The 22,512-nt window shown below is 34.9% G+C and overlaps 2 protein-coding genes and 1 long non-coding RNA gene across 4 annotated transcripts in view; 1 reads left to right on the top strand and 2 right to left on the bottom strand.

Moving 5' to 3' along the window:
* Positions 1-4,678: 4,678 nt before the first annotated feature.
* LOC129725529 (uncharacterized) lies at positions 4,679-5,279 on the bottom strand. Its single transcript, XR_008728100.1, has 2 exons — positions 5,023-5,279; positions 4,679-4,956 (listed from the first exon to the last, which is right to left on the bottom strand). It is a non-coding gene; the product is annotated as an uncharacterized LOC129725529 (long non-coding RNA).
* Positions 5,280-5,662: 383 nt separating this feature from the next.
* LOC129723531 (transcription factor SPT20 homolog) lies at positions 5,663-6,250 on the top strand. Its single transcript, XM_055677806.1, has 2 exons — positions 5,663-5,804; positions 5,870-6,250. Exons 1-2 carry the CDS (start codon positions 5,775-5,777, stop codon positions 6,173-6,175), a joined length of 336 nt encoding a protein of 111 aa, XP_055533781.1. The 5' UTR covers positions 5,663-5,774; the 3' UTR covers positions 6,176-6,250.
* Positions 6,251-17,003: 10,753 nt separating this feature from the next.
* Positions 17,004-22,512, bottom strand: part of LOC129721330 (glutamate receptor 1) — a 357,842-nt gene continuing 352,333 nt past the window's right edge. For both annotated transcript variants that reach the window (XM_055673775.1, XM_055673776.1), the window contains exons 11-12: positions 18,484-18,823; positions 17,004-18,407 (exon numbers count right to left, since the gene is read on the bottom strand). In XM_055673775.1, coding sequence (XP_055529750.1) covers positions 18,342-18,407; positions 18,484-18,823 — 406 coding nt within the window. In that variant the 3' untranslated portion in view covers positions 17,004-18,341. The remainder of the gene's footprint in view (positions 18,408-18,483; positions 18,824-22,512) is intronic.

Raw genomic sequence — 22,512 nt, 5'->3', positions numbered from 1 at the left:
AAGAGATTTTCAATATTTTTACAATTTAACACATAATGGATAAAATAAAAGTCCGATTACACTGGTCAACACAAGTGTTGCCCCGAAGGTCAAACTAAGAAAAAATGAAAATTATAGCTTTTCCTGTGATTTTTTTTTTCTTTCTAGGGCAACTATTATGAGCTTCAGAGCAGCATTTTTTTCGATTTTGTCAACCAGTGTTATAATCAAATTAATGGGTACCAATAAAGCAACTAAACCTTCAATTTAAAACTAAGATTGTTGAAATCAGTGATGCCATCTTTGGCAAAACGAGTTAATTTGATAAATTTTCTGAACACGTTTCTTTTCATAACTTTCGAACTGCATGTTCAATCATCATAGAGTTCGTTATTTAGGGGTTTCAAAGACAACCCGTTCATTTCATACCTATTTTGTTTAAATCGGTCGTGTAGTTTCTGAGATAATGGAGTTTCGTAATTTTACATTTTGATACATAACAGACAAAGTTACAGTCCGATTATAGTAAAATTCAATAGGGTTTTATCGAGCAACTAGACCTTTCTATTGCAACTTATTTTGTTGTAATCGGTCCATCCATCTCTGAGAAAAGTGGGTGAGTTCAAACCGTCTTAGAAACATGTTTCTTGTCATAGCCTGATTTCACTTTATTATATATAACGGACAAAGTTAAAATCCAATAACAATAAAATTCAATAGTGTCTTATGGGGCAACAAGACCTTCCATATGACACTAATTTTGTGAAAATCGGTCCAGCCATTTCTGAGAAAAGTGAGTGAGTTTAAACAGTGTTTGAAACACGTTTCTTTGCATAACTTTTAAACTACACGTCCAATCATTATAAAATTATTTCACAAATGGTTCAAAAAAGAAGCTTGTTCTTTTGATACCAATTTTGTTCAAATCGGTTTTGTAGTTTCTGAGATAATGAAGTTTTGTGATTTTCACATTTTGATACATAACCTCGAAACTAAAAATTCTATTACAATAAAATTCAATAGGGTCTTCTGAGGCAATTAGACCTTTCATTTGCAATTAGTTTCATGAAAATCGGTCCAGCCATCTCTGAGAAAATCGAGTGAGATTGGGAGATCGTTACATACATACACTTTTTCCTTACAACTCATAGACGTAAGATGTCCGAAAAATACTGATAGATGATTTTTGAAGAAAATAAACCGAGGAATCCAGAAAAAATATGAGTTTTGACCGGAAGTGTTGCCAGATAAATTATTTTTGTATTTGAAAACTGAATTTGCATTTTTCGGCAAATGCAGCCATTTTCTTTTTAAATTTGATAATTTCATCGTGTTCCTTGGAAAACTTTACATAGGAAACAACTATCATCCCGAGGTAATATGAGCCAATTTAGAGATAACATTTTTACGAAAAAAGTTGTAAACTTCGTAATAAATTTTTTTACTATTTATAGACGTAAGACACCCAAAAAAAAAAAGATAGGTGAATTTTGAAGAAAATAAACCAAGGAATCCAGAAAAATATTATTTTTTACCGGAAGTGTTGCCAGATAGATTATTTTTGTATTTTAAAATTTTTCAGCAAATGCCGCTTATTTTATTTTAAATTTGATGGTTTCATCGTATTTCTTGGAAAGTTTTACGTAAGAAACACTTATCACCCCGTGTTAATATGAGCCAATCTCGAGATATAGCATTTTTACGAAAAAATATAGCATTTTACGAAAAAGAAAAATTAATTTTTCGTAAAAATGATAAAAAGATTGGCTCATATTACCACGGGGTGGTAAGTGCTTCTTACGTAAAATTCTCCGAGAAATACGCTGAAACTATCAAATTTAAAATAAAATCAGCTGCATTGGCCGAAAAATGCAAATTTAATTTTAAAATATAAAAATAATCTATCTGGCAATACTTCCGGTCGAAAACACAATTTTTTCTGGATTCCTTGGTTTATTTTCTTCAAAATTCACCTATTACTATTTTTTGGGGTGTCTTACGTCTATAAATTGTAAAAAAATTTATTACGAAGTTTACAACTTTTTTCGTAAAAATGTTATATCATATTACCTCGGGATGATAGTTGTTTCTTATGTGAAATTTTCCAAGGAACACGATGGAATTGTCAAATTTAAAATAAAAATGGCTGCATTTCCCGAAAAATGGAAATTTAGTTTTCAAACACAAAAATAATTTATCTGGCAACACGTCCAGTCAAAACTTATATTTTTTCTGGATTCCTGGTTTATTTTTTTCAAAAATCATCTGTCAGTATTTTCGGACATCTTACGTCTATGAATTGTAAGAAAAAGAAAAAAGAGATTTTTGACTAAAATTGCGCGACTTTGCAATAAAGAGGGGGGTCCTAGAGAGCGGGGGGTATTCCAATCGACACCAAAATTGAGATTTTTCCAAAGAGACAGTAGATTAATAATTCTCCCAACTTTGAGCGAAATCTGTGATGGTCGTGTCCAAGTGGCATGTACACTTCGTTTGGAATGACTCATATGTATTTTTCAATTATTTTTTTTACCATACCATCTTCAGGAAAGCATTACTTTCCATAACCTTTTTTTTAATTGAACAACACTATGCGTGTTGAAGAAAATTGACTGTATTAGAATGAAAGATATTCATCAATAACATCATGAAAGCACGACACGGCAAATTTTTTTCTGCCGCCATGATTGAGCCATGCCCAAAATGAACGACTTTTTTGTGTGCCTTATTTGAACCGTGTCAAAAGTAAAACGAGCTCAAATCAAACAGAGCCTCAAAACGAAATATAAAACTACTGTAGTCCTACGTCAACTATGCGGTTGTGTCTTGGATACCAACCTCATACTTTTTTTCTCATTGAAACGTAGCAGGGTGTTTACAATCAATTTTAAAACTAAACAATTTGCAAGCCCAACGCCGTTTCAAAGAGATTATTTTTTATGATTAGCAAGCTTGAACATTGATATTTATTGACAATCAATTGTACGTGAAATCAATCATCAGATCAAGCACAGGCAGAGTGGAGCGTCAAGTTATAGAAAGTACTTTCAATAAATAGAGAATAGTGCAATTTTCAAACAGGTATGGAGTTAGGAGTTAAGGAATTCACAAATATTTATAGTTACAAATTAACCCCTCCCCTCTGCCATGCTAATAGAAAAGATAAATTCAGAACTCGTTGAAATACATCAGGTACTATAGATTCTACAAAATCATTAAAGATTGATATCGCTAACCCCCCATCATTACTACGCCAATGAGATACAGAAAAGTCTTAAATGACATTAAAATACGCATATTTTTTTGAGGGATTTCAACCACAGGGGTCATTCGACCCTATAATAAATACGCATAATACTAAAAATCATATGCATATACATTTGAACGAATTCACCTTCATAAACTACAAATTAACTCCGCCCTTGCCTACGCTCATGAGTTAGAGTAAAACTAATATATGACACTTCTTGTACTCGAATACTTCTGTGAACAAATTTTCACGGTAATCAGTTCAGTAGTTTTCGAGTCTATAAGTAACAGACAAACAGACAGACATTCACATTTATAGATATAGATAACCTCATGTAAGGCGGCATCCATAAATTACGTAACGCTCATATCGGGGAGGGGGTATCCTTGAGCGTTACGATTTGTTACACAGGGGAGGGGGGGAGGTGAGATCAGCGTTACGTAACGAGAAATCTCAGGAGTGACTCTCTAAAAACGAGCATTTTTATCAAGGAAATCCTTCTGCAGCGTTACGTAATTTTTCTGGGGGGTAGGTGTTGGCGTTACGTTTCGTTACATATGGGGGGGTGGGGGTCCGAAAATTGGGTTTTTTGCATTACGTAATTTATGGATATCGCCTAACCTTGCGGCTACGGAGCTCACTAATACAGGTCGGACTCGATTATCCGGAGTGCCGAAAATTTTTTCACTCCAGAAAATCAAATCGCCTTTTTTAAAAATTTTCCTTTAACGAACGTAAAATATAATTATTTTCTTTCGTTATGTTACTTGAATGATGCAGTGGCGTAACCAGAACACATTTTTGTGAAAAAAGGGGTAAATTCACGAGCAGCAAAAAAATTGATACTGATTGGTTTCACTTAACTCTGACTTTTCCAAAACATACCAGAAAGGACAGAAATGGTAATAAGTGTGCTGCAAGGGATAGTATAGGTAAAATTTCAAAATAAATACTAAAAACAAACAGCAGAAATTAAATATTGCGGATAATCGAGTCACCGGATGAAAAGATCTATAATAATTGTCTTGTTTTGAAAACTGTTTGAAACTTGACAGATTTAAAAACCAATCAAAATTTTACATTTTCTAAAAACTATAAGAAAATCAGAATCACCTATTTTCTATATAGTCAGAGATATATAAGTTCTCTTGTGCTGTTACAAAAATGCCAGCGGAAAAATTTCAAACTGCTTTTTAATCAGATATTTTGAATGTTTTTTTTTTTGTATCTTCATAACTTGTACAACAAACATCAAAGTATTGTTATCAATAATCTCATTCAAAGTTTATACACAGCCGGATTAACAACGTCTAGGGGGGCATGGTCTCCGGGCTCCGACACTTTGAAGGCCCCTACAAAACTTTACTTCTCATGACTTATGACTAATAAAAAATCTAAAAAATTACGTGAAACTTTTAAATAAATGAAATTTTGAATAGAACTAATAAAAACATTTTACAAGCTTTTTATTCCGCACAATCTTCAATCCGGCACTGGGTTTATATTAACACTGCACCTAATAATTATTGATGGTTTCGTTCCGGTTGTTGCTGTCGCAACTGTTGTTGTTGATGCAAGCGTTCTTTCTCGATCTGCTGCTCTTTATAGACAAACAGAGGCCGAAACATCACCTCGCGCCGATATCGATCCTGGGCACTGAGAGTGTTAGTATCATCGAGTAAGCTTGCGGCAGCCGAATGCCACGTGAGGCAAAAAGTAAAACCAATCTATGAAAAAAATAATGAAATGTTTTAGAAAACAAAAAAACCGCTGCTGATAATTATTTACTTTACCACTACGAAATACATCGACAAGTATTTCATCTCAAAATGACTCACTACCGAAAAGCTTTACACTCGAAAATAAGCACTGCTAGTGAATAACTGAGTTTCGGGAATATTTCATTGTTATGCTTGATTCTAGCCATTCGGGAGCTACGCTGCTGATAAAACATAGACCTTGACCTTCGTCTCGAAAGAACCGGTTGCGTTTGGTGATAACAGTGAACTGTATTTTAATGTGTTAGATTTGGAAATACCGTTAATTCATCCATACATTCTCTTAAATTTTGCAATATGATGATAAAGTATTTTAATTAAATAACAGACAAAAGTTCAGGTTATCTAGCTCCCGTATAAAACGAAGTTATAGGAAATATATTCAAAGAACGCAATACTTTTCTGCCTAAAGTTAACATCGAATCTGTACGACATTGACCCCACTGCACGAGATTGAGATTACGTCTTGTTTTTTGGTTGTTTTGGAACTTCAAATCGGAATCAGACAACTTGATTCATGCGCAGTAACGTGAAATTAGCCGTTACTTATTGAACGGGAATAAAACCGCTTATGATTAAAAAAATGTAAATACAATTGAAAAGTCCTACAGTACAAGCATAATAGATGACGAATGAAGCGTTATCTCCCGTTTGTTATTTACCGCACTGTATTAAAAACATTTAATTCCACGTAAATCGGTTCAGTGTTGTTCGAATTTCACTATCGCCACTACGTTTTGTCGTGCTCTGGACATTAACTAGTCAGGATGGGAAGTTTCAGTGTTCTACTATTGATCGTGCGTAGATACCAAATAATTTGTTCCAACCAAATAATCAACTTAATCGTTCGAAAATTAAACAGGTCCCATTTGGGTTGTGCCTTTCGCTGTACTATCCAGCGACGAAGGCCGCACCAACGGCGGACACAGCAGAAGATCAGCTGATGCTACCAGCGGGCAATCCGTATCACCTGGTGCAGCGTCGGACGATAATTTTTCGGCCAATTTTCCTTTATCGACAGCAAGAGATCGAGAAACAGCGAAAACATGAAACCAGAGAACAAAATCAACAGGATAATCAGGGATACCAACAGCAGCTGCAGGAATATGAACAGCAAATGCAAGACTACAAACAGCAGATGCAGCAATATAAGCAACAGCATAATTGATTCACTAAAATGTTATGATAAAAATAATTTATTATAGATTCTAAAATATATTTCGTTTTTTTTTTGAGTTTGTAATGGGTAACTTTCAATAGTGAAAATAATAATAAAGTGAGGTGCAGCAAACATCGGGACGATGTCTCAATAGGTCAATGGTGGTGGTTGGTCTATGAAAATAATAAAAAATTTGTGAAGGTTTTTTTTCAACAGCTGGATTTGGAATGTTTTAGATTATAAGAATTCCGCAATAGTTTCGGATATTTTTTTATTATTTATTTATTTTTTAATTTTATCAACGAAGGCGCTAGATGAATATTTCGTCGACATTGGATGTTCAAAAACAGGTTTGTTAATTCTATTTTTACAGTTGGACTCTTGTTTGGCTTGTGAAAACTTAACTGAAAGGCGCTTTCAGCTGAATTTTTCAGTTGTGTTTGCGTATTTTTGACAGCATCCTCCGAACGAAAACGCGGATAACTAGCAATGTAGCGCGTATATATACCTGTAATAATGCGAAAGCAGTAGTAGCAGCAGCAGCAGCCGGAGCACGTGTTCGCGGAAGTCAGGTAAGCGCACCGAGAATTGAACCAATGGAAACGCTACGCCTTGTTCTACATGTAAATAACCAGTGTTTCCATTAGCATAGAGATTAGCGTCGTTGTTTGGCATATTATCGCAGCCAGTTTTCCACTTCTCGGGTTCGGCTCTAGGGTGCGACGGACATTTGTTGCTGGATGGAAGTTGAAATGTAAATTTTTCGTCGCTTCGTTATGGGTGTAAATTGAAATTCATTTCCTTACTAGCGCGAGTGCCTATTGCTTGGGCTAGGAAGGATGCAGGAAATTGTGCACAAGTTTATTGAAGTCGGACTTGCTAATCACACTAGCATTTCATCTTATTGGAAATTCATTAAAATACACGTAAAAGTTCGAAAATACCCAAATATCATCCAATATGGGTATGGTAATGTATAGGGACAGTGGTAAATCGCGATTTCGCGGAAGCCGCGAATTCCGCGAAATCTAGCTTCGACCGCGAAATTCACAAAAACCCGCGAAAGTAATAAAAACAGCAACATTCTATGACAATCATGAAATATTTCGATTTTCAACCTATGAAATTCATGAAAACAAGCAACAAGGACAAAGCTTAAGATTAATAGACAACTAGAAGGCAATGGAAGGCCGTTTTATACGCAACCAATAACATGGAACAGTACTACAACCGCTCTCTTACAACGCGATTTTGTCAGTCCTAATTGAATTTTGCGATTGGTGACCTGCATCATAGAATTCCTGAGAGTGCAGCCATAAAATTCAAGTCACAAGATGAATGAGGGAGGCTTACAAGCCAGCATCTTTTTTAAAATAATCGACAGTGGGATTGGTAATAAAATTTTGGCAAGTATTCGAATCGCGGACGTTTTCCTGAATTTTCCCGGTTGGCATTAAATATTTATCGATTTCCGGAAACTCGGTAGATACGGAACGCAGCGTGAGCCAGTATATTATAAGTAATACGTGCCTACCGACACCACAATATAACTGAAAATAATTTGACACAGCTTTTAGTTAGCAATGCAAAGAAATTATGGATTGTGCGGTTAAATTACCGTCCATTAAATTAAATAAAACAGTTGTTTCTTGTTTTCACCAGAGAAAAAATCCCTTGATTCAGTATTTTCTGAAGAAAAAGGGTGCCTTGAAACTACCGCGAAATTCGAATATTATCTATTTTGCCACCCACGAATTTTCAACTTTTTGCCGCGAATTACCACTGTCTCTAGTAATGTATCATGATCGAAACAGTCCGAAAATGTACCATGATCAGAACAGTATTTATAATCGGAATTTATCCACTATTTGAAAAAACAATGTATCAAACATTTAGCAAAAACATCAAACAGTTTCTTCTGATGCTGTTTACTAAGTATCATTAAGATTGTTTAAGAATTACTATTGATAGTGAAGTTTTTAAAAATGATCATTTCCGAACACAATTTTCCTTACAATTACTATCATGTCTTGTTTATTCGAGGATTGCAATTTTTTCCTAAAATGCTTCAATAACAATTGAATTTTGAGTAGAAATACTTCTTGTACAAAATATTTGCTATGAAGATTGAATTATTGGTGAAATGCGAAGGCTTGTTTTGTATCATAATCGGAACAGCTACCTTCTGAGACTTCACCGCTCTTTTATGAGCAAGATCGTGCCAAATCACCGATGGTCGAATATCGACCATTTTTGATTTGAATGCAACTTTGCACACGTATTTGGCTCAGCAAACTGAGCATTTTCCACAGATGGAGCGATTTTTCACACCCATGAGTTACATTCTAAAAGGGCGTATGCCTTTTGGCATAGGTTTTATTCGAAGCATTGTAGCCCAGAAACCGTTGGTTGTATAGAAAAACTGTCTGAGAATGAGTTGTAGGGAATTAAAAATGCAACATAAAAAAATATACACTGTACAAAAAAAAATTTTTTTGACCAAAAAAAATTAAAAATAAACATTAAATTTCAATTTAAAAAAAAAGGTTGAATTTTTTTTCTATTTTTTTTTTAAGGAATCTTGACGTTAATACGCAACTTTTAAAAAAAGTCCGGGATGGAGAAATGAAAAATAATTTTTTTATGGTAGATTAATTTTTTTATAAAAATTCTAATTCAAAAATTTTTCAAAATATTCGTATTCTGATGATTTTAAAAGATGCAGAGATTCATTTTGAATCAAAAAGCTCTTGGTATTAAACATTTTAAACGCATTGATTTTCGAGTTATTTTAACTTTAAGCTCGATAAATTAATTATATATCGGAAAATACACGTTTTTCTTAATTTGTCCATGGTTTTCCAGCAAAAACCTTACGTTCATTGGAATTCTTGATCAAAAATATACAATTCATTCTTTGACAACAAAACGATTGGATAAATAACTCAAGCGCTAAAACTCAGCCTACCTACACATTCCCCCTTGCCGAATGTTTTATAAAAAAATATGTTTCTCGTGCAACACTACCTACTTGTTTACTAATACTAACTGTTTTTAAAGTACGCAACCAATAACTACTGGGTTACTTATAATATCTGTTTTCGTATATAAATACGATTGCACTACTCCAGATGTGTTAGTAACAGTTTGCATTTTGTGAAGATGAATAAAGTGAAAATGGAATACACCAAGCCCAAATGCTGTAAACCCTTTCCTGGTCATCGGTGCTTTTAATACGTCTTTATCAATTTGTGATTCGTTTATTTATTTGAATGACAGTCAAGCCACCATTCATCCCTTCGTTGTTTACTATTCAGAATCTGGAACACTTAAGAATACCAGCTTCATCATAATATCGGAAGTACTCCATCATGATACTGTTGCGGTTCAGGTGTTCATTGCCAAATTAATGAGTTTTTTGAAAACAACAATAGAGTTGAAAAAAGCGATATTAATGTCTGATGGAGCTGCCTCACAATATAAAAATAGAAAAACTTTGCAAGTTCAAAACAAAATATAACGTCGATGCAGAGTGGCATTTTTTTGCGACTTCTCATGTTAAAGGCCCATGCGATGCAATTGGTGGCATATTAAAACGAATGGCAGGAAATGCAAGTTTAGTTAAAGAACATGAACATCCCATTACAAGCGCAAAAGAATTGTCTAATCAGAAAAGTAATAAAAATTCACCAAAAATGTCATTTAGTTGGGTATAATATTGGGAATATGAACAAGGAGTAACAGAATAGAGCAATATTTTCAAAAAATCTATAATAATAGCTGCCACACAAAAGTATTACTCTTTTGTTTCGATTTCAGAAAATAAGACACAAACGAAGCATTTTTCAAAAGATGACGAATCATTTACTTATGATGTATGTGAATTATAAGGTGAAAATAGTTCTGTAAAGTATCTATGTCATGAAAAAATATGTTCCTAAGATAATAAAACTAGAAAATAAATATTTGATTCTTATATATATTTATATCACTTAAAACATTTAACTCTTTTCTTGAGAACCGTTCGCCCAATCGTTTTGTTGCCAAAGAATGAATTGTATATTTTTGATCAAGCATTCCAATGAACGTATGGTTTTTGCTGGAGAACTATGGACAAATTAAGAAAAACGTGTATTCTCCTAAATAATTATAATTTTTCGAGCTTAAATTAGAAATAACTCGAATACCAATGCCTTTAGAATGTTAACTACCAAGAGCTTTTTGATTTAAAATGACTCTCAGCATCTTTTGAAATCATCAGAATACGAATATTTTGAAAAATGTTTGAATTAGAATTTTCATAAAAAAATTAATCTATCATAATTTTTTTTTCATTTCTCCATCCTGGAGTTTTTTTTTAAAAGTTGCGTATTAACGTCAAGTTTCTTTAAAAAAAATAAGAAAAAAATTCAACTTTTTTTTTTAAATTGAAATTTAATGTTTATTCATTTATGTTCGAGCGTCTTGATAGAAAAATTTTCACTACACTTTTCACTTTTTATTCACTTTCACTATTTAATTCTATCACTTTTCACTTTTCACTTTTCACTTGCAAATACGTATTTCGGCACTGACATAGTGCCTTCGTCAGTGCTTATTTGGACAGTCCAAATAAGCACTGACGAAGGCACTATGTCAGTGCCGAAATACGTATTTGCAAGTGAAAAGTGAAAAGTGAAAAGTGATAGAATTAAATAGTGGAAGTGAATAAAAAGTGAAAAGTGTAGTGGAAATTTAATGTTTATTTTTAATTTTTTTTGGTTAAAAATTTTTTTTTTTGTACAGTGTATATTTTTTATGATGCATTTTTAATTCCCTACAACTCATTCTCAGACAGTTTTTCTATACAACCAACGATTTCTGGGCTACAATGCTTCGAATAAAACCTATGCCAAAAGGCAAACGCCCTTTTAGAATGAAACTCATGGTTGTAAAAAATCTCTCCATCTATGAAAAATGCTCAGTTTGCTAAGCCAAATACGTGTGCAAAGTTTCATTCAAATCAAAAATGGTCGATTAAATTTTCGCGTATTTCCAGGCGATTTGAAATGATTTCGCTCATTTGTATTTCTCGTACTTTTTCTACGTCAAAATGTGAGTCTTCCTTCTTCTTTTTTTAAATATAGATGCTGTTCTGGATACTGAACAATAGTTCAAAACAACCAAATAGCAGTAATATATATATTTCCGAAACCAAGATAACGCTTAGGGGCCGGTATTTGACTCCATACGCCATTTTGAATTCTAAGATGGTAAATTAGATTTAGGAATACACTCGATGGGGGTTAATCAATTGGATGGTGTGGAGCGGTTAATTTCAGTAATAATTCTCTTTCAACTCTTTTTTAGTTATTGGTAATTTTATAGAGGATTGCAACAACAACAACGATTGGCTTAAGGTCATTCGAAAATAATGTTGAACCCAGTTGTAATGGTGTTATTTACCTTAATTACGGATTTATCTTTTTACCACGGCTGCATTTTCAGCACACTAGAAGCTACTAAGTATTCCATAACAGTCATCAAATTGACGGATGCTCTAGCTTCAACGTGTTTAAGCATTTTATTTGCGCTGCAGATAATGAAATCTATCTACCAGGAATTGGAGTCCGGCGCGGGATGAACGGGATTTTGTTTTCCCCTTCTTTGCAACGATCAGCCCCCACAGTCCGTATGGTACCGTCTTAGGAATGAAAAGAGAGGTGAAATATATATTTGTTACCTTTCATACTTAGCTTTTGACAGATATTTTCAGTGGAGGAGGAGCCTCGTAGACTAAGAAATGACATTTGTAGAAAATAATCACAAGTAGTCAAATCGTTTGTTGTATCAGTTTGTATCACAAGTATCAGTTTTGTTGAGTAAGCTCTGTTTCAGCTCTGTTCGAAATGTGCGTACAACAAGGCTCTACATTTTTCATTAATACAATACTTAACAGCACAAGATGAAAATGGGCGCATATCTAATTTTCCAAATGATTGTTGCAGGAATGGAGGAAATCCATTGATAACTAGTTGAGTTTTTAGCATTTAAAAGTAGAGCTTTATTGTGAAGCTCTCGATGTTTTCGGTTTTTTAATTTACACCCCTTTATCACAGGACGTAATCCTACGTGAAAAATTGGTTTTATAATTTAAACAGTTTTCAAATCAATTCAAAAGCTCATAAAAGCCAAAGCCTCGGGGCTACATTCCGATTCGGAACTTGGCCTTCTGTTTACTATACACAGACTTCGCAGCCAACCGTTAAGTGTACAGGACAATTACGGGGCTAGCGCTACGATCCTACTGACACTAACAGTCTTTCCCGAGTCAAGACTCGAACCTACGACGACTGGCTTGTTAGGCCGGCATCGTACCTCAAGACCAGCTGGGGAGGCTGCAAAAGCTCATAAAATCATTCTTATTAACATACCAGGAAATTTGATCTTTCTCATACATTTTCACATCTTAGTAATTATTATTTATTTTGGCCAACAGAAAATATGAGACATTCTTCCGTGACTTTACAACGTTTTGACTATTCTGTTGGCATAATATTCCCTCTAACTTAATTTTTTTTTCAAGAAACCCTTCAATATTATTACAGATTTGGAAAGTACACACAATTTCCTATAAGAATGATGTATGAGAGATTTGTTTATTTTGTTTATATCACTTTGTTGAGTGAAAATGTAGCGTGACGTTACAACGCGCGATGAGGCGTCCGGACTTTTCTTGCAAAAGTTTTACTATTTAGAATTTTATAACGATTTTTTCTTCCATGATTTAATAACAAATAATAATTGAACGTTTTGCTTTGTTTAGAGTGCCGATAACTAGTAACATCTATTTTTAAGAAGCTTTTATTTTTCGTGACGTTACAACGCTCATTTTTCAGCAAGGGGTATTTTCACTCCGTTGTCAGGTCATGAAAATATAAATCAGTCTATATCCATTATTTATCCAATATTTCTTACACTTTTTAATAAGAATTAGTTTAATAATTGGTTTTATATATTTCTACCCCTTCTTTACGTACTTGGTTTAGGGTTTGTCCATAAACTACGTAACAAATTTACTTTGGCGTTAAATATTTGAAAATGCAGAACCATAAAGAGCTCACATAAGAAAGGTGAAAGCGGATTTCCCATCGGTGCTCCTTTTGTTCGTTTGTTTCCTTGGAAAACTAAAGTACGCAGTTACTTGAAGTTAACTCGACTTTGCATGGAAGACAATTATTTCTTATTTCGTGGGAAATTTTACAAACAAACAAAAGGAACACCGATGGAGAACCCGCTTTCACCTTTCTTATGTGAGCTTTTCATGGCACATTTGGATGGATAGTTTTTTGGTAATTTTGAATGGTATTCATAAAAATATCCAGTTCACTTTCGAAATTGAACAAAACAACAGGCTTCCATTTTTGGATGTAGTCGTTGTTAAAAACCCCAACCACTTTATATTCGAAATCTTTAGGAAACCCACACATCCTAAGCGGGTAATACCTAACACTTCTAACCACTCCCCCCAGCATAAAATGGCTTCTTTCTATCATATGATGCACCGTATGGAATCTTTGCGTCTCAGTAATGAAGGTAAGAAAAACGAAATGAAATATATTTTTGATATTGGTGAGCAGAATGGATATAATAGAAGAACCATACAAGCCATTTATGATAAAAAGAAACGAATCCAGCATAGGAAATCTCACATCACACTCACACCGCTAACAGAAGACCGGAAGTACACGTCAACTTCGCAAAAAAATTTTGAAAATTTGGTATCGATATTATCTACAGTAGTAGAAATAATCAAATTAAAACAAAGTTGGGGTCTACTAAAGACACTATTGACAAATTGCATTGGGCGGGTGTTTATAAAATTGCATGTCCACATTGTGATAATGTTTACATTGGCCAAACTAAAAGAAATTTAGACATCCGGTTTAAGGAACATACTTCAGAACTTATAGAGGCTAAAAAGACTCAGAAAAAGGAATAACTCACCATTTCAGATCCAAAATAGCCCAACATATTTTTCACGAAGATCACGCTATGACTACCGACAACATTAGTCTAGTTCGATCAGTAACATCCCCTTGGAAATTAGATGTCGCAGAAAGTTTAGAAATTTTCAAACAAAAACCAGCTACCCTCCTTAACAGAGATCAGGGTAATCACTTCTCTTGGCTTTTTAAATTTCTACTAAAAACTCCCCAACAAGGCATGGATCACCAGGCCGCACATTTCTCTACCTAACTCAAGTTGTTTAAGTTTTCTGAGTTTAAATTTGTCCCATTCGTTTACCTACTTAGGTATAAAAATTTAGGGGCTTCGCTATTTTCTCCACAGTCCACAGTTCGTCCGAGACAGAAGGGCCGTTTTGTTTCGTAACAGAGTGGTCTATGTACATAAATCGATGTAATACTATCATGTAACACGTAACATGTAGCATATAACATGTGATAAGGAACATACCACTTGTTTTGTACATGTAACATGTTACACGTAATGTAACACGAAAAATGTAACATGTAAAATATTATGTAATATGTAACATGTTGTGTTATATGTAATGTTACACGTGACATCGTACAAGTGACATGCCATGTAAATCATATAACATGTGACACTAGCCATTTTATACGAGTTAACGTCATTTTTATTTACGTTTTTGTACATAGACCGTCATTTTCTTTGTCATTTACCAGGTTTGTGTACATAGACCACTCTGTTCCGAAACGATCCGAGGATTCCAGTAAATATATATATATATATATATATATATATATATATATATATATATATATATATATATATATATATATATATATATATATATATATATATATATATATATATATATATATATATATATATATATATATATATATATATATATATATATATATATATATATATATATATATAAGTATATATATATAAGTCAGAGTGGTCTAAGTACATTGGTGAGATAAAATCACCGATTTTGCAGAGAAACTGTTAATTTTATGTATCCCAATGTTAAACCACTTTATAGCCTTTTCATTAGAACATTTTGTCGAAAGAATCCGTTGAACAAAATTTTATTCAGAGATTTTTCGAAAATTGCTTCTCCTGAACAATTTGCTCGATGGCACATAGACCACTCTGGTCCGCAACGGCTCATATCTTGGCGTCAATAATGTCATACATTGGAATCTCAATATCATCAAGGAATCATTTCAAAATAATCAATGTTGAGGAAGATTTGAACGATTCTTTACAGATTTCATAACAAGGAAGTAATTTAATTAGATTTGAAATGTCGTCGGACATCGATTCTTATTATTCTGGTTCAGGATGTACTAATGTTGAAAGATTTGACTCAGATTTTCATCATCTTATTTTTAAATATAGCGTTGAAGCATAATGGCACCGGTCTCTAGTCATCAACTTTTGGTCTCCAGACATCACCGAGGACTTGAAAATCACCGAATTTGTTCAAAAAGTTCTCATAATGCATGAAAAATTTTGACTTTACTATTAGGTAAATCCCTTCAGCTTCAAGGGTTACCTCTTCCTTTCTCAAATATTTTTTAAACACCGCCTTTGTACAAAGAACACGTATGCCATGTTTGGTGGAAATCGGTTCAGGCATTCAAAAGTTATACTATGTGTTCTTGACTTTGAGTGAGATGCATTTATCATCTTTACATTTTACCACAGACAAAGAGACGTGCCACGAAATTTATTTTCGTGGATCAAAATAACGATCAATTCAAATGAGTTACAGTTATGCGGAATATTTCCGTCGCAGCGGCGGTGGCGCTGATGTGCTTTTTATCTTTGAATTCAGTTGACAGTTGTTGTGCGCCGTGCTGCTAAAACAGCAGAAAGGCTGAAAATTTATCTCTTGCGGAATATGTCCAGTAGGTGTCGCAAAAGTTAGTAGCAAATTAAGTAGCTTTTATAGAATTTTGAACAAAGTGGTATGTCTTTTCGTCTGTGATTAAATTCAAGTTTTGCATCTCTTCTAATATATAAAAACAATTATAAACTGACTTTCGGATACCAATTTTTGTATTTTCCGTTATACCGTTTTTTGAGAATACTAAGATTAGGTAGTTTTTTTAAATCATCTTTCCATAGCTTACTATAACCGAAAAGGGGAATTTCAAAATGGTGTCGGAAACCGGTTTTCTGTTACTAAACACAGTTCAGGTTATAGAAATATCGATATCAGGGGTATCCAAAAAAAAAAAAAGAGTTTCGTATCAAGGTTTATAGAAAACGAAAGTCGTCTTATTGGATTCAAAATATAGCACTGACCATCGAAATTTGGCTCATGGATATCATCATCATGGATACCCTGAAAACATTTACATTGCAAAGTATATCCGATTTTTACAGAATTCCAGAAACTAAAAATCGCCATCTAGAGTTTTGAGTTTTAAATAGTTCGCGTTATTTGACACGGCACGATACAATTTGGAGAATTTTGAGTTGTCAGACACCGGTTTTCGGTTTCTAATTGCCGGTTCCAGATATATCCAGATATATATAGCGATTGTTCCCACTGTTTTATACAGTTCCAAGTAATCGGAAGTTATCATATTGGATTTGAAAACAAGTTGTCGAACAGCAACTTTTGGTCTCTGGAAATCATCTTCCGGCCTCTAGACATAACCGATTGCCTGGAAATCATGGATTTTTTCCACAATACCTGCAAAATTTCGATTTCTTTATGAAGTTCACTTCGAATATTTGCGAATTTGCTTCGTGACGAACTGAAATCTTACTTAAAAAGCTAGATCTCACGGGTACGGCCTCTGCAGAACATTGGATTAAAAAGAAAAAACGCCCAAAACGCGGCCACTTAAAAGTTGTCTAGATTTTGATTTATTTCAAAAAACATTCTCCAACAAAACACTGTCCTGTAATCACTGTACAAAACTAATGGGGATGGTAAAACAATGATTTTTTTTTTTTGGTTTGTATCTGGTTTAGTTTCTTACGCTTAACTTTTAACACCGTCACCGTTTTTTTTTCTTGTCTGTTCTGTTTGATATTATCAGCAGCTTGAACGTTTCGGTTCCGGGTCTTTGGTATCTCCCGAGTTCCTTGCGACAATCCGCGTTTACTGCTAGTTTTCATTTTGGTTTTATTCTTTTCCACGGGAGCGGTGGTGTTTACACACAATAATGCAGTCACAAAACGTGTTTTTCGTTAAGGAGGGTCTCCCTTTACTTTCATATGTTTTTTTTTTTGGTTTAATTAGATTTCTAGATATTTGTTTTAGGAATCATTGCAAGTTGGTTTGATTCATGTACAATGTTTTTTTTTTGTTTTGTTTTAGTTGAGGAATAGTAGAGTCATGAGTACCCAAGGAATGCTGGAGGAGAGATAATTTTCAACAACGACTAACTTTCTCTTTTTCGTTGATTCCGTTTTTCGCCGCCAATCGATTGCCATCTCGGTTTCTGCTGTCAGAAATATATGATGAGTGGGTAAATTCTTACTATTTACGATTGTTTAAAGGTAAAACTATTGTTTTGACTTTACAATACTTATGTGTCAGTGGTTTTTTTTTTTCAGTAGGTATGACATTATTCCTCGGTTTTTATTAGCTTAGCGGTCGACTGAAGTTTTTACCATTATTTCAATAAACGAATAACAGAGAGCGTTTTTTATTTTGTTTCTTCTTCAATATTTCAGTTCATTTGATTTCAGCCGCCTGCTTGAATTGTGGGCGAAATCATCTCCTATCGGATTACATTTATTTCAGTAATTTGATTACCTATTGTTTTAAATTTTACATTTCATAACAAATACTAAACTATTTACAGCGTGTCTTGCAATTACGAGCTAGGTTTCGTATCAGTGATGATTCTTGATTTCTCTGCGCGGTTTCGCCTTGCGCCGCATTTTCAAGGCTCGAGAGCCTTCGATTGCTCTACGGTAGGATTAGCTTCCATTCGTTTTTGGGTTGAGTGTGCGAAGATTTTGGTAGGTTTCGGGAGGAATTTTACAAGCCGGAATTATCGTGCACCACGCCACCGGGTCCCATGATGCTGCCGGTTGGTGCTCCTGGACCACCCGCGGACACCCGCTGCTTCAACAGTGTGGACGTATCATGTTGACTGTTGGCCACGATCTGTCGAATGGTCGGTGCGTACGGTGGTCGTCATAGGCGTAATTCCGGCGGCTCCTTACATCAAACCTGTGTGTGCGAGTTGGCGTGGATCGGATCGGGCTCGGAGTGCGTCGATGGTGTGTAGTACTAGAACGGATACTGGAGATTAATATTGAAGCAGCTTAGAAAGCATGCAGTATAAAAAGGGGAGAAGAAAACTCACACCAATACGACCGTTGTCGTATTCTCGGGTTGTCGGTGGCATCGTCAGTCGGTTCTTCGAGTTCGAATTCGAACTCATCGTGTCGGACAAGGGAATACGGTTGGAAGCCCGGTTGGAGCTTTTCATACAAAATTCCACCAGAGCTACGGCCAGCGCGACCAGCAGCCCTCCGATAAGAATGTAGAAGATACCGGCCACGTTGCTCAGTGACAGCTCGTTCCGGGAGGCGTCCTGCTTCTCACTGTGCTTGCACTCTGTCCGATCGTACCACCACTTGTTGACTAGCTTGGTGAGTTCGCCGTTTTCTTTGAGTGAAAGTACGGCCAAGTTGATGGGATCCCTGTGAATGGAGATGATGAAGTTTTCTATTAAAAATTTTGTTATAATGATTTGAAATGTAATGAAAACGAACAAGTGGAGGCGCATTGTTGCGTTTGGTATCCAGTGATTTCTTTTTTCAATGATATTGGAAAATTTGAATTTCACTAAAATAATTCGATATTTGAATAATTACATTAAAAACCATTTTATTTTATGAAAACAAAACCAGCCAAGTTGAGAGAACAAAAGTGGAGACACAACTTCGACTCAACATTACGGCAGGATCCCCCGTGAAAGATGACACAATAAAAGTCCGAAGCACGAACCATTTGCAGCATGATTTTTCGGGAAAAGGAAAAATCTTCCGCTTTTCATAGAAGCAGTATCATTCAGAGAGCATTGCCCAAAAAGAAAAATACCCATTTGACCTGCTTGCCCTTTGCTACTTTCGCACGCTGTACACGAAAACACAATTGAATGTCACGTACTTGTGTAGGCAAAAAAAAAAAAAATAGTGAGTGACACAATTCACTCCAACTGGGACACTTTTATCGTCAAACTTGTGTTGCCTGTGCGCCGAGACACAAGTTCGGCATCGGGATTACGTCGTTGGTTCGCTATTTTATCCGCTTCAAGGATGGGAGATATTCGTTGTACATCAGCAGTAGTCAAAATTGCTGTCCTCCACGTACGCTAGCAGCCTGCAACGCTACAATTTCGTGATGGAATAGTCAACAAAGCGGCATCCGCCTCGTCAAAGTGTTGATGTGAATGGCTGCAGTTTCCGTTGGGCTCGGGGATTTATACACTCGAAGTAAAAGCCTGCGGAGTGTTCATTCATCATTATTCTGATTGTGAGCGTTGCTGGCAAAGACGATTAATCAATTTTTATTCGTCCATCAAGAGCTTGTCTTGCGAAAAATGCGGAAAAATCGGATTAAAATCTATTACGCAAGAGGCTAATTTATATTGATTATTCTAAAAATTAGGTTTACAGCTGCATTATAAACGTATATAATTGCGATATTTGTACTGCATGCAGTCGCGTGTACCTGAAAGAATTTACAGTTTTGCTCAAATTTACCGAGCCGCACTTGAATTCCGGCAAAAAGTTACCTCCATCGGCGCACTGAACCGGTGAAACCTGGTTTACTTGTCATAAAATTCAACTGATTCCGATAGTAAGCTTAATCTGATTAGATTCTTACACACGATCCCACCGTTAAAGCCAATTGCATGTCGAGTACGGGGAGGACCATAGTTCATAATTTGTCATTTTCTGTACACCCATACCGACGGAGAAGTCCTGCTTTCACCGCAACCGGCGGGGCCAGTATTCGGGGCGTACACGCGTGACGAACGACTTGAGGCAATGTGATTTGGCATGATGAATGTCGTTTGCGTTTTTGTGCTACTACTGCCGAAGCATTCCGAGGTTGATTTTTGTCTACTTGCTTACTGGCTTAACAATTCTGGCATGCAATAAACAAAGAACCATTAGTGAGGTCAAGTTATGCTATAGCGCTTGTTTTTGTGCTGTCTGAGTGGAAGGAGGTGAAATTTTCCGTCACACATTATTTTTTTTAATGTTATTTATGGTTATTAAATTAATGCCTAAATGAGTCACGGTATGAAAATAGCAGAATTGAATTTGATGTTATTAAAATGTTTTCTTCTGTTTTCCATTGCTAATAACATTATTACAAATTGACAGCAATGGCGGTCAAGAGAGGTTATATTTTTTTGAACAATTGTTAAACTGCCTCCCACGGACCACAAGCCTTCAAGGTACTCCAAAATAAACCAGTCGCTTAAACTATTAATAAACCCAAACCGAAATTGCTTGAAGCTACTCAAAAAAGCTACTGTTGAGCCCTAATTCGTTTTTTTCGTTCGTTACAGGTGTAATCTTTTCTGTAAAAAAATTCGAGCTAATTTTTTCTAAGCCATTTTTTTAAAAAATAACTTTTAGAACAAAATATTCGGTGCAGGGATATATACTTAATTGCTAACTTATTGACTATAAAGAGAGCTCATCGTAGCAATTGAGAATTGCAACGAATTACAACAGGGTTTTGAATATGGTTTCAATTTTTCAAGTCTCAAAATTTTGATTTCTCAGAAGAGTAAATCTATGTTTAATCTCTTTCTGTAAATCTTTATAAATAATTTTAAAAACAGGGTCACGAGAACGTGGATATTGACGTATGCGTACATTTTTCAAACAAATTAGAAGTCGAAGACTTTCGTCAATTATTGGTGAATCAAATTTAACTTAAGCCGTTGAAACAGAATAATTCCTGGCATCAAAATGCTTCCAAAACAGAATCAATATTCACTTCGTTTTGCAAATCAAGCTCATTATTGAAATTACTCTCAATATGAGTTTTATATCTTTCCTAATTAACCTTTTTATGATTAAGAACATAGCTCATATGGCTCTAAACTGATTCATGTGATACAGAAAAAGTTATTGGAAGATGGTCAGAATCAAAATCAGCATGTGTGATCAATTCACTACATTCATGACTTTGATATGTTATGGATTTCTTACAGAAGAAAAGCATGTAGGACTATTCGGAGACAAAATAGAATAGTATCCTGAGAAACAATAATTAAATAAAATTCTGCCATTGGAATTACTTAGAGAATTATTCCATGATCGATGTTTAGCGTTAAAATCGCCGATTATAAAAAATTTTGAACGACTTCTGGTGAGTTTCTGTAAATCACCTTTAAAATAATTTTTGAGCTCGCGTGTGCATTGAAATGGTAAATATGCTGCGGCAATAAATAAAATCCCAAGTTCAGTTTGAACTTCAATTCCCAAAGTTTCAATAACTTTCGTCTCAAGATGGGGAAGAGCACGATGTTTGATTCGGCGGAGTTGCCACCGCCGGTACCCTGAATCCTATCATATCTATGAACCATGTAATTGGGATGATATTTCAATTTGATGTTAGACTTCAAAAATGTTTCAGTAATAATTGCAATGTGCACATTATTTACTGTTAAAAAAATTAAAAAGCTCATTCTCTTGGCTCACAATGAGCGAGCATTCCGATTTAAAATTTTGGTTGTTTTTTTTAAAATCATTGCTAAATTTTAAATTAGAAACAATTTTAGGCGCAAAATTTATTCCAATTTGAATTGCTTAAAACATGGAATTTGTCTGCGGCATGGCGTGCATAAGGTCGAACATTGCCTGTTGCAGAAAAGAAAGTTTACCTGCCCTAATGGGCCCCAATCAGTTGACATTAGAAAAAGTATTTTGGGTAGCAATATTAGCTGGGCTAATCAATGTATTTTTATTTTCTACCGGTTTTGTTTACCATATTAGCGGTAATTTCCGAACTACCAACCTTAGGTGAAATGATGTTCGAACTACCTGTTACCTGTGCATACGTTAAACGGGTATACAAAGGAGTAAAAAAATTGGGCGGTACATCAGGGCTTGGAGAATTTTGTTTTGAAGTTTGTTTTGATTGGGAAATTGAATTTTGTTTACCCTGCCTTGCCTTAACAATGGCTAAACGGACAGGGCATTCGTAAAAATGTGACATATGGTTGCCGTTACAATTGGCGCACCGAAAGTTTTTACTCTCTTCCACAGGACATGTGTCCTTTTTGTGAGAGTTTCCACAATAAAGGCATTTTTGGTCCATGTTACAGAAACTAGATCCATGGCCATATCGTTGACAAGTACGG

The sequence above is a fragment of the Wyeomyia smithii genome, chromosome 2 (assembly GCF_029784165.1).
Source record: "Wyeomyia smithii strain HCP4-BCI-WySm-NY-G18 chromosome 2, ASM2978416v1, whole genome shotgun sequence".
Taxonomy (NCBI): domain Eukaryota; kingdom Metazoa; phylum Arthropoda; class Insecta; order Diptera; family Culicidae; genus Wyeomyia; species Wyeomyia smithii.
This window is presented reverse-complemented; position numbering and strand designations above follow the sequence as displayed.